We start from the raw sequence: 19,886 nt of genomic DNA on the forward strand, positions 1-19,886 counted from the left end.
ATATCATCCATAGTATATTTTATTAGACGTATCTGAGGATAATAATTCCTTGACCTATTCAGTACGTTTTAAAATGTTCAATTGTACATTTAACCACTTTGTTTATATACACTTTATAAATCTGTTAATATTTAATTTTCTAAGAAGTCACGGACACCCTGAGGAGGCTTCACGGATCCCCAGGGGTCCCCGGACCACAGGTTGGGGCCCACTGTTTTACACCAGAGGTGCAATGTATCCAAAAAAATAGCTGTTTCTATTTTGTTTTTTCACTGCACCAGACCTTTTAATGGTGTATTTGGGACTGAAATGCAAGATAGACCTATTCAATTTGACAATACTTTTCTCCATTGGGCACCATTTTCAATTAAACAAATATGCGTAGGATTGATTAAAACCCATTGATTAAACGTGTTGGGTGGGCAGGTTCATTGCTTAATATGCATTGTCCGAGACAGTAGAGATGTTTTTACCAAAGGAAAGTTAGAAAGGGTAGATAGGAAGATTAGTTGTGTGACACGTTTTGTAAGGTTGTACATCTGGCACTTTAACTTGGTGGTGGTCTCAGCAAAGGGGGCAAGAGGTCAAATTCCAGGGTGAGGCTGGCATACATTAAATGGGACAGACCTACGGCTTTTCAAAATTGCTGCTATACTTGAAGTTGGAAATACCTCATTAGATTCCTTTACTAAGTGACCCCCTACAAATCAATTGTTATACTCTTGTAACAATTTAACAACATAAATAGTATACACTTCACAACTATCAGTGTAAATTTACAGTTTAAAATAAGCAAGTAGCAAGGGCAGTAGTAGAGCAAGTTTTTCTCATGCACGGAGCCATTTACAGCATAGGCACCAGCAGTCCAAGTTTCTCTGCCCCAAACTCTCAAGAGAGATACAATACAAGGAGCAGCAATTCTTCATTCAGAGGCTTGCAGGTACAGTACTGACACAATACTCTTTCTTCCATGCCTTGTGTGACTTCGTGTAATTTCTTTTCACTTACTTTTAACTTCAATCTTAGTCAAGCATTTAAATTGTAAAACTGCAGGTATCCAAATACACATGTAAAAACGATGATCAGATGCGGTCCTGTGTCTGACACAAGACATTTCAAGCAATCTGTAGCATAATGGAGAGTTGGGTGTACCACAAAGTTATATAACCAAAACTCCTGATGCCATGTGTCAAATCTTAGTAGTTCACCTTGTACTGTAATTTTACACATTGTGCAATGTTATTTTTCATTTACAAATGCAGGGCTTCTTGTATCAAAATGCAGACTATATTACCTAACATTTATGATGAATATTTGTAAATGCAGAATATTCACCTGTAGAATATCTCCAGGCATGAGACCTCTGTCACTTCATACTGCTCTGGAAATGTCAGAGTGGACTTGCGTTTAATCACACTACTGCATGCTGACAACAGTGATTTTTTTTTCTATGCCATTGATGTGGATCTGCACCTCTCCTCCCAGTATCTTCAGTTTTAGATGATTCACAAGTTTATAACAGGGAGTGTGCCCGGGACAATATATTTCCCAAAAATAACAGTATTCAAGCTAGGCCACAACTGCAGAAAACAAATGTCAGCCATGGACGCACACAGCACCACACAACACATGCTTATGGTGTCTGGCATCCAGTCACACCATCTTGCATCCCAAAGGCAACCAGGGAGCAAGAAGCACAGCTTTATGTGCCAAGCTTACGAGTAGATGGGTATCACAACTGAAGTCCCGCTCCATGTCGCAACCATTCTCAGTCCCACACAGTTGCATTCCCCTTAAAGTATATTAGAAAGTTTAAGCCAAAAATGAGCCATAAGCACAAGAAATCCAAGGGAGACTCATCCCTGATCCTGCTACTCGAAGTCTGGTGAGAAGAGTCTGGTGTTCTCTGGCTTCGAGGCGCTACTGTATTTGATCCTGGTTCTCCCTGAATTTCCAGGGCAGTCATTTACCCCATAGGAAATGCTGGCTTTCAAGGAGGCCAAACTGCAAATTTTCTGGCTCCTTCCCAAGCATTTTCAGGCAAAGGGTCCTCTGTCCCCAGCTGTTCTTCCACCGGCAGGTGGTCAACAAGCCACCCCCCACCACCACCTCTTCATGCTGACTTCCAATCAGGCCCCATTCCTGTGCCAAAGTTGTTTCAGACTTCTCCCATCTCACGTCTCATGCCGCGGGGTTTTGTTCCTGTGCCGCCAGCACCAGATCCAATTGTGAAACTGGTTTCTGACACCAAACTGATGTCAGCCACTTGCAAGGCCCATGCCATGCTTTGAAATAACTAAAGACACTGCCAGTGATTGTACAGCCAAACCTTCACCGTTGGCCTCCTCCTCAACACCATTACTATTAGATGATGGAGGGCCTTTTCCACTCCGACTCCAGTGTGGTTCATGACATGACTTATGTCCCTCACAACACTTATGATGTCTAAAATGCAGACAATCTGCTCCCTCTCATTAATGATGTCAGGCTGTCTTTGTACAGCTCAATAACTCCCCAGAGACAGAAATGGACCCTCCATCTGGTACACCAATGGTAGAAGTACCTTTTTTTGCTTAAATAGTGTGAGAAGCAGCAGAAGTGCCACACTTGCTATTGCCCACTCTGAATTCAGTCAATAAATTGTCTTTCTTTTCCAACCATGCCCTTTTGCATCTGAGCCATGGTTACCATTTAGCAATGCCCTTATGGATGCTCTGCAAACCATTTGGTCTGAACTGTGCTCAGCCCCTTTGATCAGGTGACCTGTGGTCAGATGACACAGACCACCTCTTGGCAACCCTGATTTTTTACAACATCTGGAAGCCGTGTGGTGCTTTATCCACAAGTAATGTCAATCCAAGTGCTTTCCCTTTGAAACTCCACCCAGAGAGAGATTGGAAAGGTATCAAGTCTTTGGCAAGGTAATATTTTACTCTGCTAGCATGGCTTTACACTCTTTGAATGCAGTGTACCTTCTGGGCAGGTACACCAATACCTTTTGGGAGTTTGCCAGTGTGGTCTTGTTCGCGGATCGGTAGGACATCAGGCACCCCCTGACCCAAGTGTTCAAAAATAAAACAGTGCTTGCAGTTCTTGATACCATTGACTCCATAGGCCGTGCTATTGGCACTTGTGTAGCACTTGGAAGGATTATCTGGATGCGATCAGCTGAGTTTTCAGGAGAAGTCCAAGCATTCCTTATGGACAAGCTATTCAACAGTTTCTGAACTGTTTCGGAGAGAAGGCTGATTAGGCATTAAGTGATTGAATGATAGTTGTGTCAGAGCTTGATTCCTGGGGTTATTGTTCCCGGCTACATTCCTACCTGCAGTATGGGCAGTTTAGGGGCAATACTAGAGGGCTGTCTTCCAGTAACACTGACCTTCCCAGCCGGTGCTGCAGCATATCTGACATATACAGCGCACAGGGCATGGTAGTGATCGAAGCTGTTCACTACAGCAGAGACAGAACTCCTCTAGCTCATCCTCCCCTACAGCAGTGATTCCCAAGCCGCTTTGATATGTCCTCTCTATCCCAAGATCAGCTAGTGCGGCCAGGATACAGTATTTCCCCTTGTGCCTGTGGAGGTGGCGGAACCAGCAGAAAGTCTTTTTCATAAACAACCACCTAGCAGAGTTCTTGAACACCAGAGCAAACTAGCCAAACAGGTGTCAGCTGACAGACCACTAGTGGCATGTTTCCTGAACTGGCAGAGGGCATCTTTGATTAGTGTGGTATGCTGTGGTTAGTTGTGTTCACCATTGCCAAGATTGCACAGCGCCAAAGCTTCTGCACACTAGAGTTTTCTCCAAAATCTTAATTAGGAGATGCACTCTGTGATGGGACACGGGTCTCCTGTATCTGTTCTCAACACTGAAAAGAAGAAAATCTCCCAACTTTAAGGAGGCATAGACTTGATTCCAGACTAGATGGCTGCCTCAATGGCTGACTAAAGAGCGCTCCTACCTTAACGCATCTTCTTTCATCTTCACATGTCACTCCCTCACATTTAGTTTATGCAGCGATGGAACCACCGGCTTATGAACAGTTTGTGGCTGGTTTGCCTATTCAAGTTCCTTTCCGCTGGAGAGTTTACTGTGATGAGTGTGCTTATTCAAGCCACTCATAACGGAGCAGGTATGAGTGGCGGCCACGTTGGTGAATGTTGGTTTACCGACATTATGACAACACAGGATCCTATCTCCGCATTTTCTATACTGGTTACTAATTATTATCACAAATCTTACAAAGGTTTTGAAATAACACCAAATTTTAAAATATACCTGGTGTACCAAGCTGTCTCTGCCCATTTGATGTGGCATTATACGTTCTGCATTAACTACATAGCAGGCAGCAGTGGGTATCATTCAGTCAACTTATCTATAAAACATTCACTGTGGTTTAAAATGCCTTTTCATATACACTTTTCCAATCGGATGGAGCATTCAGATGTTCTAGCTATCCCTACTGCATGAGTGTCTAAGACTTTAAACACTCACTCTTCCTACATCTTATACATATATGTTTTAATGGGTGTATCTGCCAGTCGTTTCTTAGGTTATTTTTTCATTGAGCCCTACTTTGTGTTAAAGGTAAATATTCAACATGTTTCTCTCTTGTTATGTTTTTCTACCATATTTTCATTTTGAGGTTGCCTTCACATTACATAATTCGATCTGCTATTTGTCATGTACTTAAGTGTAAATTTATATCTATTGTGTGCCAAATTCTTTGTAAGTATTGCAGCTTTTCATCCAAGGCAGGTGCCACATCTTTGGTTACCCTTAGTTGGATTTATTCCACTACATATGATTATTTATTTATTTTCGGGTAGCTGGGTGTGAACTAGCTTGTCTTTCAGATTTGCATTCTGAGGGAAAGCAAAGAGTGGTTTGTTGAGTGTCTCATCATCATCAGTGTTTAAGATGTGCCAATTTGAGCTGATCATTTTCCTAATCTTGCCATTAACACTTGAATGTTGTGTGAGACATACCTGTTTTTCCTGTTTTGTTTCTGTTGAGCCGTGAACATTGTTGTTCAACTATAGTACTTGGATCTCTTATACGCCTGCTGTACAAGATGGCCTGAGTACACTGTGCTCAAGGACATTTGTTTCCTTTCCTCAGCATTCCTCTCAAAACTTGCCAAAAAGGATCAGTTCCGCCTTAGCCTCAAAAGTATGTCCCTAAATTCCCCCTTCTTCCTGCTATTTTTGGGGCTGAATTTTAAGTTGAAATTGCACACATTTATCCACTCAAGTAATTAATTTAACTGTTCCTCCAGGAGTTGCCAGGTAAATATGGGCTCTGAACGCTGTACCTTCTTACCTGCCTAAAAGGTGAGAAGATAGGTCAGTAGCAAATGGTGTAGAGCAGCGGTTCCAACCTGATGTCCGCGGCCCCCCAGCGGCCTGTGATACATTCCCAGGGACCACGCAGGCCTGGCCCTGCGGGAAGGCACTTCTCCAGCTAGGGTCTCTCCACAGAAACATGCGTGTTTTTTGTATTTATTACTTCCTTTGTGCAGCAGTTTTAGAAGCACTGCAAAGTTCCTTGTACATCCAGCAGCTTTTGGGCAAAAATAAAAGCGTCAAGATAACTCTGGTGATTAATGTACTTGCTGGAGAGAAATGGGAGTTTTGTCTAGTGGCAGTTTTGACTCATCCAAGGTAGTGCAGATGGTTAATATGCTTGCTGCAAAAAAGATATATCATGCAAAGAACAGTCGTTTCTGGGCATAGCACAGTGGGTTACTGCTTTTTTTCACAAATATTCTTTTGTTTTTTTAAATTTGTTTCATTACATGTATATTGAAACGCATACAGTAATCATGTAGCGTAGCAAGGAACTCTCAAGCAACACGTGTGCGATATACATTAACCGTCAAGCAGAAAAGGAGGGATAAAACAAAACATTGCAATAACATTGTGCTCTAATAGATGTAATTGCAATACAGTTGGGGAGAAAGAAAGAAGGAAAGAAAGGAGAAAAAGAAAAAGACAGGTTATAGACAATTAAACCAATGACGTTTCTTGTAAGGTCCAGGAGGACATCAATTGGATTAGTACGTCTTCGTAACAAGCATTTCCATAACACAATATCAACAGTAGCATTACTGTATAGTTGTACAGGCATATTTACAGTTGGCAAGGTTTCACGCTATGTTCGGTATTGTGGTCAAAGGGGGAGACGACTTATTATGGACACCAGCATCATGTGCCAGCGTCTCTTGGCGGTTCGGCACTGCAGCAATAGGCATGTAAAGATTTGCAAGGATCAATTCCCATTGAGACGAAAGTGGATATTTGCACAGGCCCAGGATGTGTTCACGACGGAGAGCCATTTTCTCCGCTCTTTCCCAAACACCCAGTGGTTGTGTCCATGCCTCATAACTCGGGGAGCGCCATCAGCAAGTTATAAGGCGTTTGGCCAACAATCGGCTTAGGTTAAGAAAATGGGACACAGCTTTTATTTTCTTGCCCCTATGAAACAGCCCTAAGATACAAGTCTCCTAGGTATGCGGTATGGATCGGCCGACACAGTGGGACAGGATTGCAGTCCAATAGTGTTGTAGAATCGGACACACTCATAACATTAGTAATAAATCTGCTCCCACCTGGTGACAGCACGGGCATGCAGCATCCATGCAGTTATAGTATCTGTTAATCTTAGTAGGCCCTTTGTGAGACATAGTATTGTATTAATCGAAATTGCGTATTGCGCGACAAAAAATCTTTTGTTACTGTGCAGTTCATAGGTTACAATCGTAATCTAGCACAGTGAGCTATGAATTGTCATCTAAGAGCTGTATGCAAATAGCATGGCACAAATTAGAAAGCTATGTTTTTTCTTTAATTTTCCTTATGCTGCTAAAAAAGGTTTAGAAACACATTCATATTATTAAAGTCGACGCTAACCACTGTTATGATCTGAATCCTGAGTTTGTGCTTCTCCAGACCAAGCACTCTTAGAAAATGATTACCAGCGTGGATGACATGAATCCTCCACCTTGTAGTCCGCTGTAAAGTGCTCCGACACCGTACACTGCTATGAGAGGTGCTATAAAACAAATGAATTATATGTGACAGAGGGGCTATGGAGAGATGAGAGGCATATATGGTTTTACCTCCTTTCCCCACAACATATTTATGTGAAAAAGCTTTCTCAGATCATATATACCTAAAAAATTAAAACAGAAATTGCTTGGGAAATGTAGATTGACCTGAGGATTCAGCGTTACAAAAAATAAATAAAAAAATATTGAAAAGTTAGTCACTGAGATGAAGTGTCAACATTCCCATTAACATTTTTTGATTTTTGCATATTTTTTCAATATAATTATGTCTTTAGTAATTTGAGTATTTGTTTGGTGTGTACTTGTTTGTGGATTTTTGCGAATTACTGTTTTAATGTTTGAAATTTAAATTGTACAAATTGCTTGGGGGTCCCCCGCTTCCTGTAATGATTTAGTTGGGGTCCTCAGGAGTCAAAAGGTTGGGAATCAGTAGTTTGCAGTATTTATTTCCCCCAAAACCCTTTGTGATACCACAGTGGGACCTGCATTTAGACCTCACTTTCTTGATATGCACCCCTTTGAACTGCTGCACAGTTATCCCTTAGGACTACTGACCTTAAAGACAGTCTTTCTCATTGCTATAACATCGGCTATATGTGTGAGTGAACTTCAGACTCTCTCTGCTAATCCTCCTTATACCACCTTTTTTAATGACAAACTGGTTTAAGGACCTGGGCTTCAGTAACTCCTTTTCATGTCAGTCAAGCTGTCACCCTTCTGGAGTACTTTGCTCCTCCTCACCGCTCTAAGGATGAAGAGACACTACATTGATTAAACCCTAAAGGAGCATTGAGTTTGTATATAAATCATATAAAGTACCATTCAGTGGACGATCAGCTCTTTGTAGGGTTTTCTGGAGCACAGAAGGTCAAAATTGTGGAAAAACAGACCATCTCTCAATGGATTGTTCTCTGCATGAATGTTTACTGCACACTGGCTCAGAAGCAGCCATCGAAGGCCTTACAGTCTTATCCACCAGGTCTCTGGCTACTTCCACTGCTTTAGCACATGGAGTACCTAAGCTAGGCATTTGTCAAGCGGCTACTTGGATGTTGGAGCTCATGTTCATTAACCACTACTGCCTTGGCAATCAAGTTAATCAAGAATGGCATTTTGCCTGCTCGGTCATGCAGGAGTTTTTGGACTCAGCCAGTTCACAGAACCAACACCTTGGGGGATAGTTCTATGGTATCAATTCACAAGGTGAAGAATCTGGAGTTATAAGTATCCATCAGAAGAACAAGTTACTTACCTTCAGTAACAATCTTTCTGATGGATATAACTACCTGTGGATTGCCCACCTTATGAATTCTCCCAATGCACCAGCATTCGATGGAAAGTTTCTTCCTAGCTCCTCATGTCGACGAGGACATCACAATAGCACGGCTCCGCACGCGACTTCATCTGACATCATCGGAGCCATAAGAAGTCCTTGTTGGCGTGCTGACGTCAATTCCCTTATTACCACGCCTTCAACACTAACAGTTTTTTCCTACCTCTTAGTAGTGAACTGTTTCAAGGGAATTGTTTTAGAGCGCTACAATGTCTCCACTGAAAAATCAGGATTTAAACCTTGTAGCGAGTGCGGGGGTCACATTTCGGTGACGGATCCGCACGAAAATTGCCTTTGGTGCCTCAGCCCTGATCACGACGTGGAGGGGTGTGCGTCCTGCCAATGTATGAACCCGAAGGCTTTGAAGCAGAGAGAGGATAAGCTTTTTGTGGCAAAAGCTAAGAAAGTGCAGAGAGGTCGCCGAAGATCAAAGACAAGGGACACTTCCTCGCATAGATCCTCGAGGTCTCATAAGAAGCGACGCCGACGGCATGAGTCACAATGCTGTTCATCCCAAGATTGGTCTCGGTCTCCCCTGAGGCGACACCATACGGTGTGGGAGGTCAGCCCTACAGTGTCTCCTCAGCCTCAGAGCCCACAGGCTTCTCCGGTGCAGACCTTGATTGAGATCTTCGAGTCCCCAGCGACCCCAATAGCTCATTTTTCCACTGCAGCCACTCAGGATCAGGAGTCAGGTGTGCAATCATCGGATCCAGTTCAGCCACATCAAGTGGAGCAAGGGTTTCCCTTCCCTCCTGACACTGGGAGTGGATCCGCCAACATTCCTCAATGCTATGTTAAGCATATAGCCCCCTCTGGTGCACCTGCTGGTCCCATGGGTCCATTGGCATTCACACTGGGGTTGCCGGCGCTGTATAAACAGGCCCCCTCTGTACCCTTTCTTTCAGCGACTCCTTGTGAAAGTACTGGTTTGGTGCCGATGACCTCACCACCTCTACCCCGAAAGATAGTGCCAGCGGCGCAGATACCGACATCAGATGGATCCCAGTCGCGCGGAGTGTGGATTCGCCTCTCTTTCCTCCACCAGTGCAACCTTCTGCTTCGAAGCCGGCGTCTTCGACGTCGGTTAACTCTGTCGACGATGCGTTTAGTGTCCAGACTGAGGTTGAGAAGGAGGGCCTTGAGACTCTTGGAGGAGCAAGAATATTGAGAACAGCTATTGGAGGAAGGAGAAATTCCAGAGCCTGCAGGTGAATTTCAGGGCCTAGACTCTGCAGATGGCTTAGATACATCCCCTGAGTGGGAGTTTTCTCTGCAAGTGGTTTAGATACATCCCCTGAGTGGGAGTTTTCATGAGGTGAACTTACGGCAGAAGCAACTACTTACAACAGTGTAATAAGGAGGGCTGCTGAATTTTTGGACTTACCACTTCCTGCATCAGAGGCGAAAACAAATATTTTGACTGAGGTTTTACATCCATGGTCTGCTTCTTCTCAGCCTCTCCTCCCTTTCAATGATGCCCTCACAGAGCCCATAGGAGATACAGAGTTGCTCCAGGAGATCCTCAGTTCTTATCCCAGCATCCAACACCTGAGAGCTTGGTGGTGCAAGCCTCTTGTTCTGCACGGTCGGCTCCTGGTTCGTTCCCTACAACTCCATCTGATAGTCTAAACATATGGAGCAGACAACTAAAAAGTGCTTCTCCTCAGGCAGCATGGCCTTAAAATCTCTGAATGCTACATGTGTGCCGGGGAGGTATATATATGCCTTAATGGACACAGCAAAAGCAGTTGTACTGAACTTGCCACATGATATTCAAGCGGCAGCAAAGCAGGTCATTCAATCCGGTCTGGACACTGCAGACTCAGTTCTGTTACAACTAGGAGGCATGCTTGGCTCAGGGGTTCTGGTATCTCCTCTGATGTTCAGACGACGCTAAGAGATCTCCCTTTTGATGGCGAGAGACTGTTTGGGGCTAAGGCGGACATAGCCTTGGAAAGATTTAAAGAAAGCAGGGCTACTGCAAAATCTTTGGGTCTTCACGCTTCGTCTTCTGCACCCTTTAGATATTTTTGGAGATTCAGAGGGTTTGGCCATGGATCGTCATTTCGTGGAAGGCTACAATCCAACATCCAGCAGCCTGCCAACCCTCTCTACAGCTCTTATAGGGGCTGTGGGAGTGTCAGGATGCGAGGAGTGCACAGCAACCTTCTGCCTCAGCCTCATCCTCATCTTCTGAGGGAGTCCAACTAGGAAAGCAGCCCTAGTTTTCACTCCATATACCAGCATGTTTTACCCATAGGGGGAAGGCTGTTACATTTTCTCCACGAGTGGGAGTTAATTACATCAGACTCTTGGGTGCTGAGCATAGTGGGAAAGGGTTATGCCCTTCCTTTTAGGGAGTTTCCTCCCCCTCTTTCCTCCTCGTCATTCATTTTACATGAAAGAGCATCTCCTGTTGCTTCAGCAGGAGGTGGATGCCCTTTTGTTAAAAGATGCAGTGGAGTTGGTTCCGGAGTAGGAAAAGGGTCAGGGATGTTATTCAAGGTATTTCCTGATTCCCAAGAAGGATGGTTGTTTGAGGCCTATCCTGGATCCGAGGATTTTGAATTGGTTCCTCAAACAGGGGAAGTTCAAAATGCTAACCCTAGCACAGGTACTTCTTGCGTTGAACAAGGAAGACTGGATGGTGTCTATCAACTTACAGGATGCTTATTTTCATATCCCTATTCTGAAGTCGCACAGAAAGTATCTCCGGTTCAAGGTAGGGTTGCAACACTACCAGTTTGCAGTCCTTCATTTTGGTCTTACTTCGGCACCTCAAGTCTTCACAAAGGTGATGGCAGTGGTTACAGCGGACCTCAGAAGGAAGGGAATATCTGTATTTCCTTACTGGGATGATTGGCTGATCAAAGCCGGGTCCCGAGATCATGCTGCATCATTTGCAAGTGACAACCCAGTTGTTGTTCAACCTGGGCTTTATGGTAAATGTGCCCAAGTCTACAACACTACTGCAATGTGGTACATCAACAAGCAGGGAGGAGTAGGGTCGTTCCTTCTCTGCAGAGAGGCTCTGTGGCTCTGGTCCTGGGTGCAGGACCATCGGATTTGCATGGTAGCAAACCATCTGGCCGGAGTTCTCAACGTTCGTATGGACAGTCTCAGTCGGCACTTCTCGACTGATCACGAGTGGCGTCTCCATCTGGACGTAGTTCTTTACGTCTTCCGGATGTGGGGAGTTCCTCAGATAGACCTGTTTGCCACTTGCGAGAACGCACACTGCCTGTTGTTCTGCAGCCTCCAGTATCCGGTGCAGGGGGCGTTGTGGGACGCGTTTCAGCTGTCCTGGTGCGACCATCTACTTTATGCGTTTCCTCCCATACCCTTGATTCCTTGAGTTCTGAGGAAGATTCAACAAGATCGGGCCCAGGTCATATTAATAGCACCAAGAATGGTGTGGTACACAGACCTCCTTCAACTCTCACTGTGCCCTCTGCTCTGTCTCCCTCACAGGGTAAACCTCCTCTCGCAGTCGCAGCGGCAGGTTCTACACCCCCACCTCCAGAGCCTGCACCTACATGCCTGGAGATTGAACGGGCAATCTGAGTTCTTTTTCTCTCCCTCCACAAGTGGTGGATGTTATCTTATCGGCCAGGCGACACTCTACCAAGACTGTTTATGCCAGTAGATGGGTGAAATTTGTTACTTGGTGTGGAGAGAGACAAATTGATCCCTTAATGGCCAATTTATCTGATATTTTGCAGTTTGCACTTTCCTTGGCACAGAAGGGTTGCGCAGTTGCGACAGTGAAAGGCTATTTATCAGCACTGTCAGCTTTTCTTTCCTTCCTAAAGTAGTTACTCCCTTTCATCTTGGACAATCTATTACACTCTTGTCCTTTTACCCTCCTCCTCATCCTTCAAAGGAGGAGGAAAGACTGCACTGCTTTGATCCAAGAAGGGCTCTGAGTTTCTACACTGAGATGACGAGGGACTTCAGAATTGATGATCAGCTCTTCCTCGGATATGTGGGCAAAATGAAGGGCAAAGCTGTCGACAAAAGAACTCTTTCAAGGTGGGTCATTCTTTCCATAAAGGTTTGTTATTCGCTAGCAAAGAAGATTCCTCTTGAGGGTATTAGGGCCCATTCTACCAGGGATAAGTCTACCACTTCGGCTTTAGCGAGAGGGGTGCCAGTTGTTGATATTTGTAAGGCAGCAACTTGGGCTTCCCTCCACACTTTAGCAAAGCATTATTGCTTAGACTCGGAAGTTAGGAGGGATGGCCAATTTGCCCGTTCTGTTTTGCAGGATTTCTTGGTTTAACCAGTCGGGCACCCACCTCCGAGTGCGGGACTGCTTTGGGATTCTATTCATAACGTGAGGAATCCACAGGTAGTTGTATCCATCAGAAGAACAAGTTACTTACCTTCGGGTATGCTTTTTCTGGTGGATACAGTAGCTACCTCACAGTCCCACCGCCTCGCTGTTGCCTGTCTGGTCATATCAAGAGTTTGATAATTTTCATAGATAATATGTATATTTTAGTTTTTATATGTTTATTTATATAAACAAATAGTGCAATTTATATATTTTTGTATGTATATATATATTTATTTTTGTTGGATTGGCACATGTTGTGCTTGTGAGGTTGGTATTCACCTGTTCACCTCAAAGGCACAGTAAAAAATGGTGAAACTGATGTCAGCACGTCGGCGAGGACTTCTTATGGCCCGATGACGTCAGACGGAGTCACGTGCAGAGCCGTGCTATTGTGACGTCCTCGTCAACATGAGGAGCTAGGAAGAAAATTTCTGTTGAATGCTGGTGCATTGGGAGAGTTCATAAGGTGAGGAATCCACAGGTAGCTACTGTATCCACCAGAAAAAGCGTTACTGAAGGTAAGTAACTTGTTCTTCTTGGAGATACTCTAAATGCATATTCATCACCAAACCTCCTGCCTCCCCATTCTGTGAATTCGGCTCTTTTCTCATTTAGAAAGGTCCCAAGCCTAGAGATCCGCATATTGATCCTGCCAATGGGCTGTGGGTCTGAGGGCGCAGATAACCTAGAAAGGAAGTGACATAATCACCACACATGGGTGACGTTTATATGCTGCTCCGCTCCTTACTTGTGGAGCAGAACAATTTCATTACCCAACCGCACCATGTTACCTAGCAGCACGCAGGAGAACTGTCCTGAAAGTGTCTGGATCCAGTCTGAGGTCTCTGGATTATTCGCAAGGTGAGAAATTTGCAGTTAGATAGAGAATCCAGTGAAAGATTGTTACTAAAGGTACGTAACTTGTTCAATGGAATCTGTTCCCTATCTCCTAATGGAAAAGGCATCTGTTCTACATACTTTCTATCTAGATAAAAGGCCTGAAGTACTTCAGACCCATTATGAATCTATGCCTCGCCAACATATGAATCTAGAGGGCGAGAATCAGCATGCTAGCTTTACATCAAATCTTCACCCTCTCTCAGGAAGGGAAACTGGTTGGGTTAGGTGGATATTCAAGATGCTTACTTCTACAATCCAGTGGCAAAGAAGCACAATTCTTTGGTTTGTAGTAGGAGTTTATATTTCAAGTACGTGGTTTTCCACTTTGGCCTGAAGTTTGCATCCCATTTTCGTTGTAAAAAAATATTTGTATACCAGTGTTTGGACGACTGACTAATCAAAGACTGCAGTCCATTTAAGATGCAAAAGGATGACCTTCAGACTACAATTTTATTACAACATGTCTCACTTTGCAAGTCCGTTTTCAGAAATCAACCCTAATCCCATTACAAAGCCTGGCATACCTTTGAGCAGTTCTGAATAAAGAAACAAAGAAAAGTATTTCCTTCTGAGGACAGTGTTAACCGTGTGGGAGAAATATCAATAGTTCAGGTAATCTTCAAACTCTACAGTGCATCAAGTTTCTACGCAGCAGAGTTCAATGGTTACTTGCATTGCTGCACTTAAGACCTGCACAGCACTGTCTAGGTGATCAATGGACAGAGAGAGAAAGAGAACACTTGAGATGCCAAACTACAGTTGTCACAAATAGCTACCTAGTCCCTGGTCATCCTAGAGGAGCAACTCATTGCAAGGAATGCATTTTCAACAAACTTTCTTTTCAAATGAAATTAACAGACATATCTCTGTTATACTAGGGAAATCTGTCTGTGCAGGTCCAATGGACTGAAACGGAGAACTCTTATAACATCCATTTCCTAGAGCTCAGGGTAGTTTGTTTGTCTTGAAGGCATTCCTCTCTCTCTCTCTCTGACAATTAATCAGATTCCAGTGCAAACAGACATCTTCCCCCAAAATGCACTACTTAAACTCTGAGATATTTGGTCTTGATGTGCTGGTCAAGGACGTAAAAGCAGAGGACCCTTAATAAAACTTTGATTGCGGCTTTTAGCCAGGGACATATTGCTTAAAGCAATCCATCTTCCTGAAGTTCAGAATCAAAAAGCAGATTTCTCACCATGTTCTTCAGAAAAAACAACAAATGGGGGCAAGACAAACGATTGGGAGCTAGACGGTACTGTACTTTAGGATCTCTGGGAACCCCTATTGTAATGGGGTTCCTGGAAAAGACCTGATTGCTACAGCTGACAATACCAAATGCCCAAGCTTCACCTCCAGGAGATGAGAACCAGACTTCCTGGGGAGTGCCTTTTTTGATCAGCTGTTGAGGGAAATTGCTCTATGCTCTTCCATGCATGCCTCTGATTCCATCGGTTTTGTTAAATTGGTGGAGCTTCCAAACAAAAACAATTCAAATTGGTCAGGGAATGGGGATTTCCAGACTTGTTGAAATGTCCATCTGAACCTGACATTTGAGTTTGGTGGCATGCCAAGTGAATAAGACAATACGGACACTTGAAGTCTTGTACGGATATCTTGAAGGTCAGCAACTAGGTTCCGAATTGAAGATATTTTGTTTATGGTGTCAATAGCAAAATTATAATCTCATAGCATACTTGAAAAACAATTCTTCCATGCTTACTAGTCAGCTAAGGCGCCATTTTCATCGATTACAGTCTATTTTGTTGCTTTTTCAGCATACAGAAAAGGCAAGCCTTCATCACCATTCCTTCTTCAAGATTTCAATGATCAAGGACTTCCCTGAATGTTTTAATAAGGATTTTCCACCAATAAAAGCACCTCTTCAACCTTGGCAACCAAATCTAGTACTTTCCAAATTAATGAATCTTTTATTTGTCCACTTCCAAGAGGCTGAATTGTAGTCTCAGAGGTTTAAAGCTTTCTTCTTATTCACTGATATTTTAGTGGTCAAGGCTAGTGAAATATAGGCTCTTTTGACTGTGGAATCCTATACTCTATCCCACGTAAAAAGGATAGTGATGAAAACCAATTCATCCTTTTTAAGTAAGATATTCTCTACATGTTATGTTATTCAATCCATAACTTTTAGCCCTTTGTTCATTATCATTCTTATAGGCATTTTCACCTGTTCATCATGGCTACAGGTAAATTTGTACTTTTCTTCTGCATGGTCGTGTACATTTTTGATTTGGAAGCTGAACACAGCATTCTTTCATTGGAAAGGTTTCTGCATGGTTATCGAAAAAGACCAAAAGTCTTAGAAAGTCTTACAAGTTTTTCATTAAATAAAGCCCCATTTGCACAGGCTAAGCCTTGTTGATGCAGTCGATTTTTCATTATAATGTTTCCTGTATTTCCTATTGCTTTAAATTTTTGATAATTCCTGCTCCTCATACGCTTTCACATGGAAGAGATGTTGCTTATTTTGCCAACAGCAAAATTACAATCTCATATCATGCAATAAAAAGTAGTTCTGCCACATGTATTACATGTGGTTAAGGCTAAACTGTGATTGTCTTTTATCAAAGCACATCTTGCCGCTTTAAAGCATGCATAAAAGGGCCTCATAACCCTTCCTTCTTCAAGGCTTCAGTGACCTAGGACTTTCTCAGAGGATTAAAGGGTTCTTCCACCAATAAGAACATTCTCCTCCTTTGGAACTCGAGCTTGTACTTTCCAAATTAATCGATTCTCTTTCTTTTTAAAGCATCCTCCATTCTTAATTGCAGAATCTAACATAGAAGGTAGCATGCAGTCACTATGACTTTAGCATGCATGGTCAATGAACTAGAGGCTCTTTTGACTGTGGAACCCTATACCATCTCTTTCTCAAAAAGAGTAGTCATGAGAACTCATCCTTTTCGCCAAAGGTAGTCTCAGGATTTGATAATAATAAATACATCACTTTTCCAGTTGTTTAGCCCTCCTGTTGTTCAGAATTCTCACAACAAAATTCTCCTGTTCTTCTATGTGCTAACAGGCAAATCCCTCCTAATCTTTGTTGTGTTCATAGGTGAATGAACCATTTCTTCTGTAGGGCTCAAGGATACATTTCTGAGATAAACACAACCTTTATTCATTGGATGATAAAAAAGGTTTTGTGTTTTTATCTAAAGAGATCAAAAGTCTATGAAAGCAAACAAACCTTTCATTAATTAATGGCCCCAGACATTAAGGCGTAGCCTCCTTTAAGCAATTGTTTTCTCGTTCTATTATTGCCTGTTTTTCCTCTTGCCACCAGTTGTCCAATAAATTGCTTCCAGCAAAGCCCAGGGTTCATCCCTACAGAGGTAATGTGGCTACTATAACTTGGTTAAAGAGTATCCTACTGGGAGACACTTGTATAGTTGCTTATTGGAAATCTCTTTACAAATTTAGAAGACACAGTAGCCTTGATTCTGACAAAAGAGCAGACTATAGTATAAGTCAGGCCACCCTTAAGATCCTTTTTGCTTAATACATTTTGAGGGTTGAATATCCAGGCTTTGAATTGTTGTCATTTATCTCTTATGGCTGAAAGCCACAGGATCTTGTGGATTTGCTTGCTCCTCTATTCTAACATTTATGACTATCAATGAAGATCCTACGAGGCAGAAGAAATGTTACTCACTGATAGTACTAATATCTGAGAGCCACAGGATATTGTGGATTTTCTTACTACTCGGTCTAATATTTATGGCTCTCAATGAAACTAATGCAGAAGAAATTATAACTTACTTGTAGTGCTGGTTCTGCATTCTGATGACCTTCAATGAAGTCATAATTACCCCCCCGTATCCCCAGCTTACCTCGATCGTATGGAATAAATGCTACAAAACTTTAATCTGTATCCACCTCTGCATATTCTCCAAAACAAACCGACTCTGAGAGGCAACTGCCAGCATAAGGCAACACCGAATTGTAAGCACTGGGCTCAAATTAAAGTTCCGGCACACTATATTTGTACTGCGATACACTCTTAGCTGGGTGCAGACCGGGATAGTGTTCCTGTTACTGCAAATGTGCTATTCATTGTCAGTGCATGTACTCCGGTCTGCACTGTGAACAGCATATTAGTGAAAGGTGGGGGCCGGCAATAACTACATCTTGCGCCCTTGCCTTGCCATGCACTGCACTGCCTATTACCTTATTTCACTTTGTGCACAAACCGAGACACAGGGGCTCCCAGCCTACGGAATCAGGGCTTGCATGCAGTAGTCTATGATGGATTTAAAGTATTTGGGGTACGCTCATGCAGCAGGGAATTATTCACCCATTAACACATCTGCCTTTGCTCCGTCTCATAATCAGTGCTTTAGAAGACATACATTTCTAATGGGAGAGTATGGGGTACTCTTCCATTCAAAATGTGTGACCTTTAAAGCACTGTCTGCAATACATTCCCTGTTCTGTTCTCATCAGCTTCAAGCAGTGCATTAAGGACGTAAATTAAAGGAAGAATATAAAGGGATGAAATATTTATAACTGTTAAAGTTTTAAAGATGACAAATTCCCCACATTGTAAGGTATATGTGCTGTGCAAGTGATTTGGACATGTAACTTATATTTCATGTAGTAAACAGGAATGTAAAAAACCAGTTGTCAGATAAATGAATCTCAGTATTTAGTTACATTCTGTTGATGTTTTATTGGCAAATAACATTTCTCTATCTGTTTCTATTTTAGAGCGATGCCAGGTCCTGATTGGGGGTGGAGGCCTTGTAATGTTGGGCTGGTTTCTCCATTACTGTCCATTCTTTGTCATGGGAAGAGTCTTGTACTTCCACCACTACTTTCCTGCAATGCTGTTCTCCAGCATGCTCACAGGTAAACCTCTACTGTTCTTCATCATGCTTGCAGGTAAACCTCTACTGTTCTTCGGTAAGCTCCCAAGTGCATCTTTCCAACTCTCTGTCATGCTCACTGGCACATTCCTCCAGTTCTTCAGAATGCTCGCAGTTAAATCCCTCCTGTTCTCTTCCAGAAAATGTTCGTGGGGGATTCAGGCGCACTTTACAAAAATATATAAATAATTAGGTTTATACAAAAGAATTTCTAGTGGGCAAGTATGTTTCATTGTAGACTAAATTGTCTTTGTATCCTATTTAACCTGACCAGCAACATCTTTCACAAACCCTTTTTAAAAGGGAAAAGAAAGGAAATTAAGGGCAGTCTTAGCAGATAGGCTTCCATGGACATAAAATTGAAAGCTATACCATTCTTGCTTGGGAATTCAAGTCCCAGAATGCCTTGCTGCCCGTTTCGTGCCAGGATATACCTTCATAGGTAGAGGGGGAGGAGGCACTTACATCCCTTAGTGCTTATAGCGCCACAAACACTCCCACAGCGTGGGACCTTTCTTGCTGGGGATTCCGTGCTACCCGATTCACGCCAGGAAGGGCCTGCACAGGTGGAGGGTGAGGAGGCTCCTACACTCCTCAGCGCCTGTAGCACCACAAACACTCCCACAACACTGGACCGTTCTTGCTGAGGACTCCAAGTCCCAGGATGCCTTGTTGTTCGTTTAGCACCAGGAGGCGCATTCATAGGTGGAGCGGGAGGAAGCTCTTACACCCCCCCAGTGATTATAGTGCCATAAACACTCCCATAGCGTGGACCATTCCTGCTAAGAACTCCGAAGTCCCAGAATGCCTAGTTGCTGTGTAAAAGAGTGAAAGAAGCATGGGGGAAAGAAAAGTGTCTTATACAAATGTGCCGCCCCGCTTGCTGCATCTCGATTTTCTACTATAGAGTGTTTTCTAAATCATGCAGGTGGGGGTGATATCTAAAGAAACTGAGCTGGCAGAAAGAAGGCTCTCCTTGTCTAGGGACAGCCTACCCTTGACCCCCCCAACTCCGAGCCTGATTGTAATAGGGCCACGGAAACGCCCAATGACCAGCCTGTTGTATGTGACCTTGTTCGTTGAGGGGTGGGAGGGATTTGGGGAGGTAGGAAGGGGGAGTGGTGGTGCAAGTAGAGAACTCTACCCATCATTCTCGATGGTTAGCCCCAAACATATGTGGATTGGGGCTTTTCTAAAATATAAAACCAAATAAACAAATTAAGTTTGACCATTTTAGTCTTTTAGTCCACGTTTTCCACTCTAGGGAGGGCCTTGAGCTTGGTGCAATCTTGGACCTACACAACTTGGTATTTTCCCTGGACACAATGGTTTATTCTCCCAATAATACCAT

General features: G+C 43.2%; 1 protein-coding gene across 1 annotated transcript in view; it reads left to right on the top strand.

Moving 5' to 3' along the window:
• POMT2 (protein O-mannosyltransferase 2) overlaps nucleotides 1-19,886 on the top strand; it is a 331,358-nt gene that overhangs the window by 272,908 nt on the left and 38,564 nt on the right. Inside the window, exon 19 of the mRNA XM_069208415.1 lies at nucleotides 18,378-18,518. Coding sequence (XP_069064516.1) covers nucleotides 18,378-18,518 — 141 coding nt within the window. The remainder of the gene's footprint in view (nucleotides 1-18,377; nucleotides 18,519-19,886) is intronic.

The sequence above is a fragment of the Pleurodeles waltl genome, chromosome 9 (genome assembly GCF_031143425.1).
Source record: "Pleurodeles waltl isolate 20211129_DDA chromosome 9, aPleWal1.hap1.20221129, whole genome shotgun sequence".
In the NCBI taxonomy this organism is placed as follows: Eukaryota; Metazoa; Chordata; class Amphibia; order Caudata; family Salamandridae; genus Pleurodeles; species Pleurodeles waltl.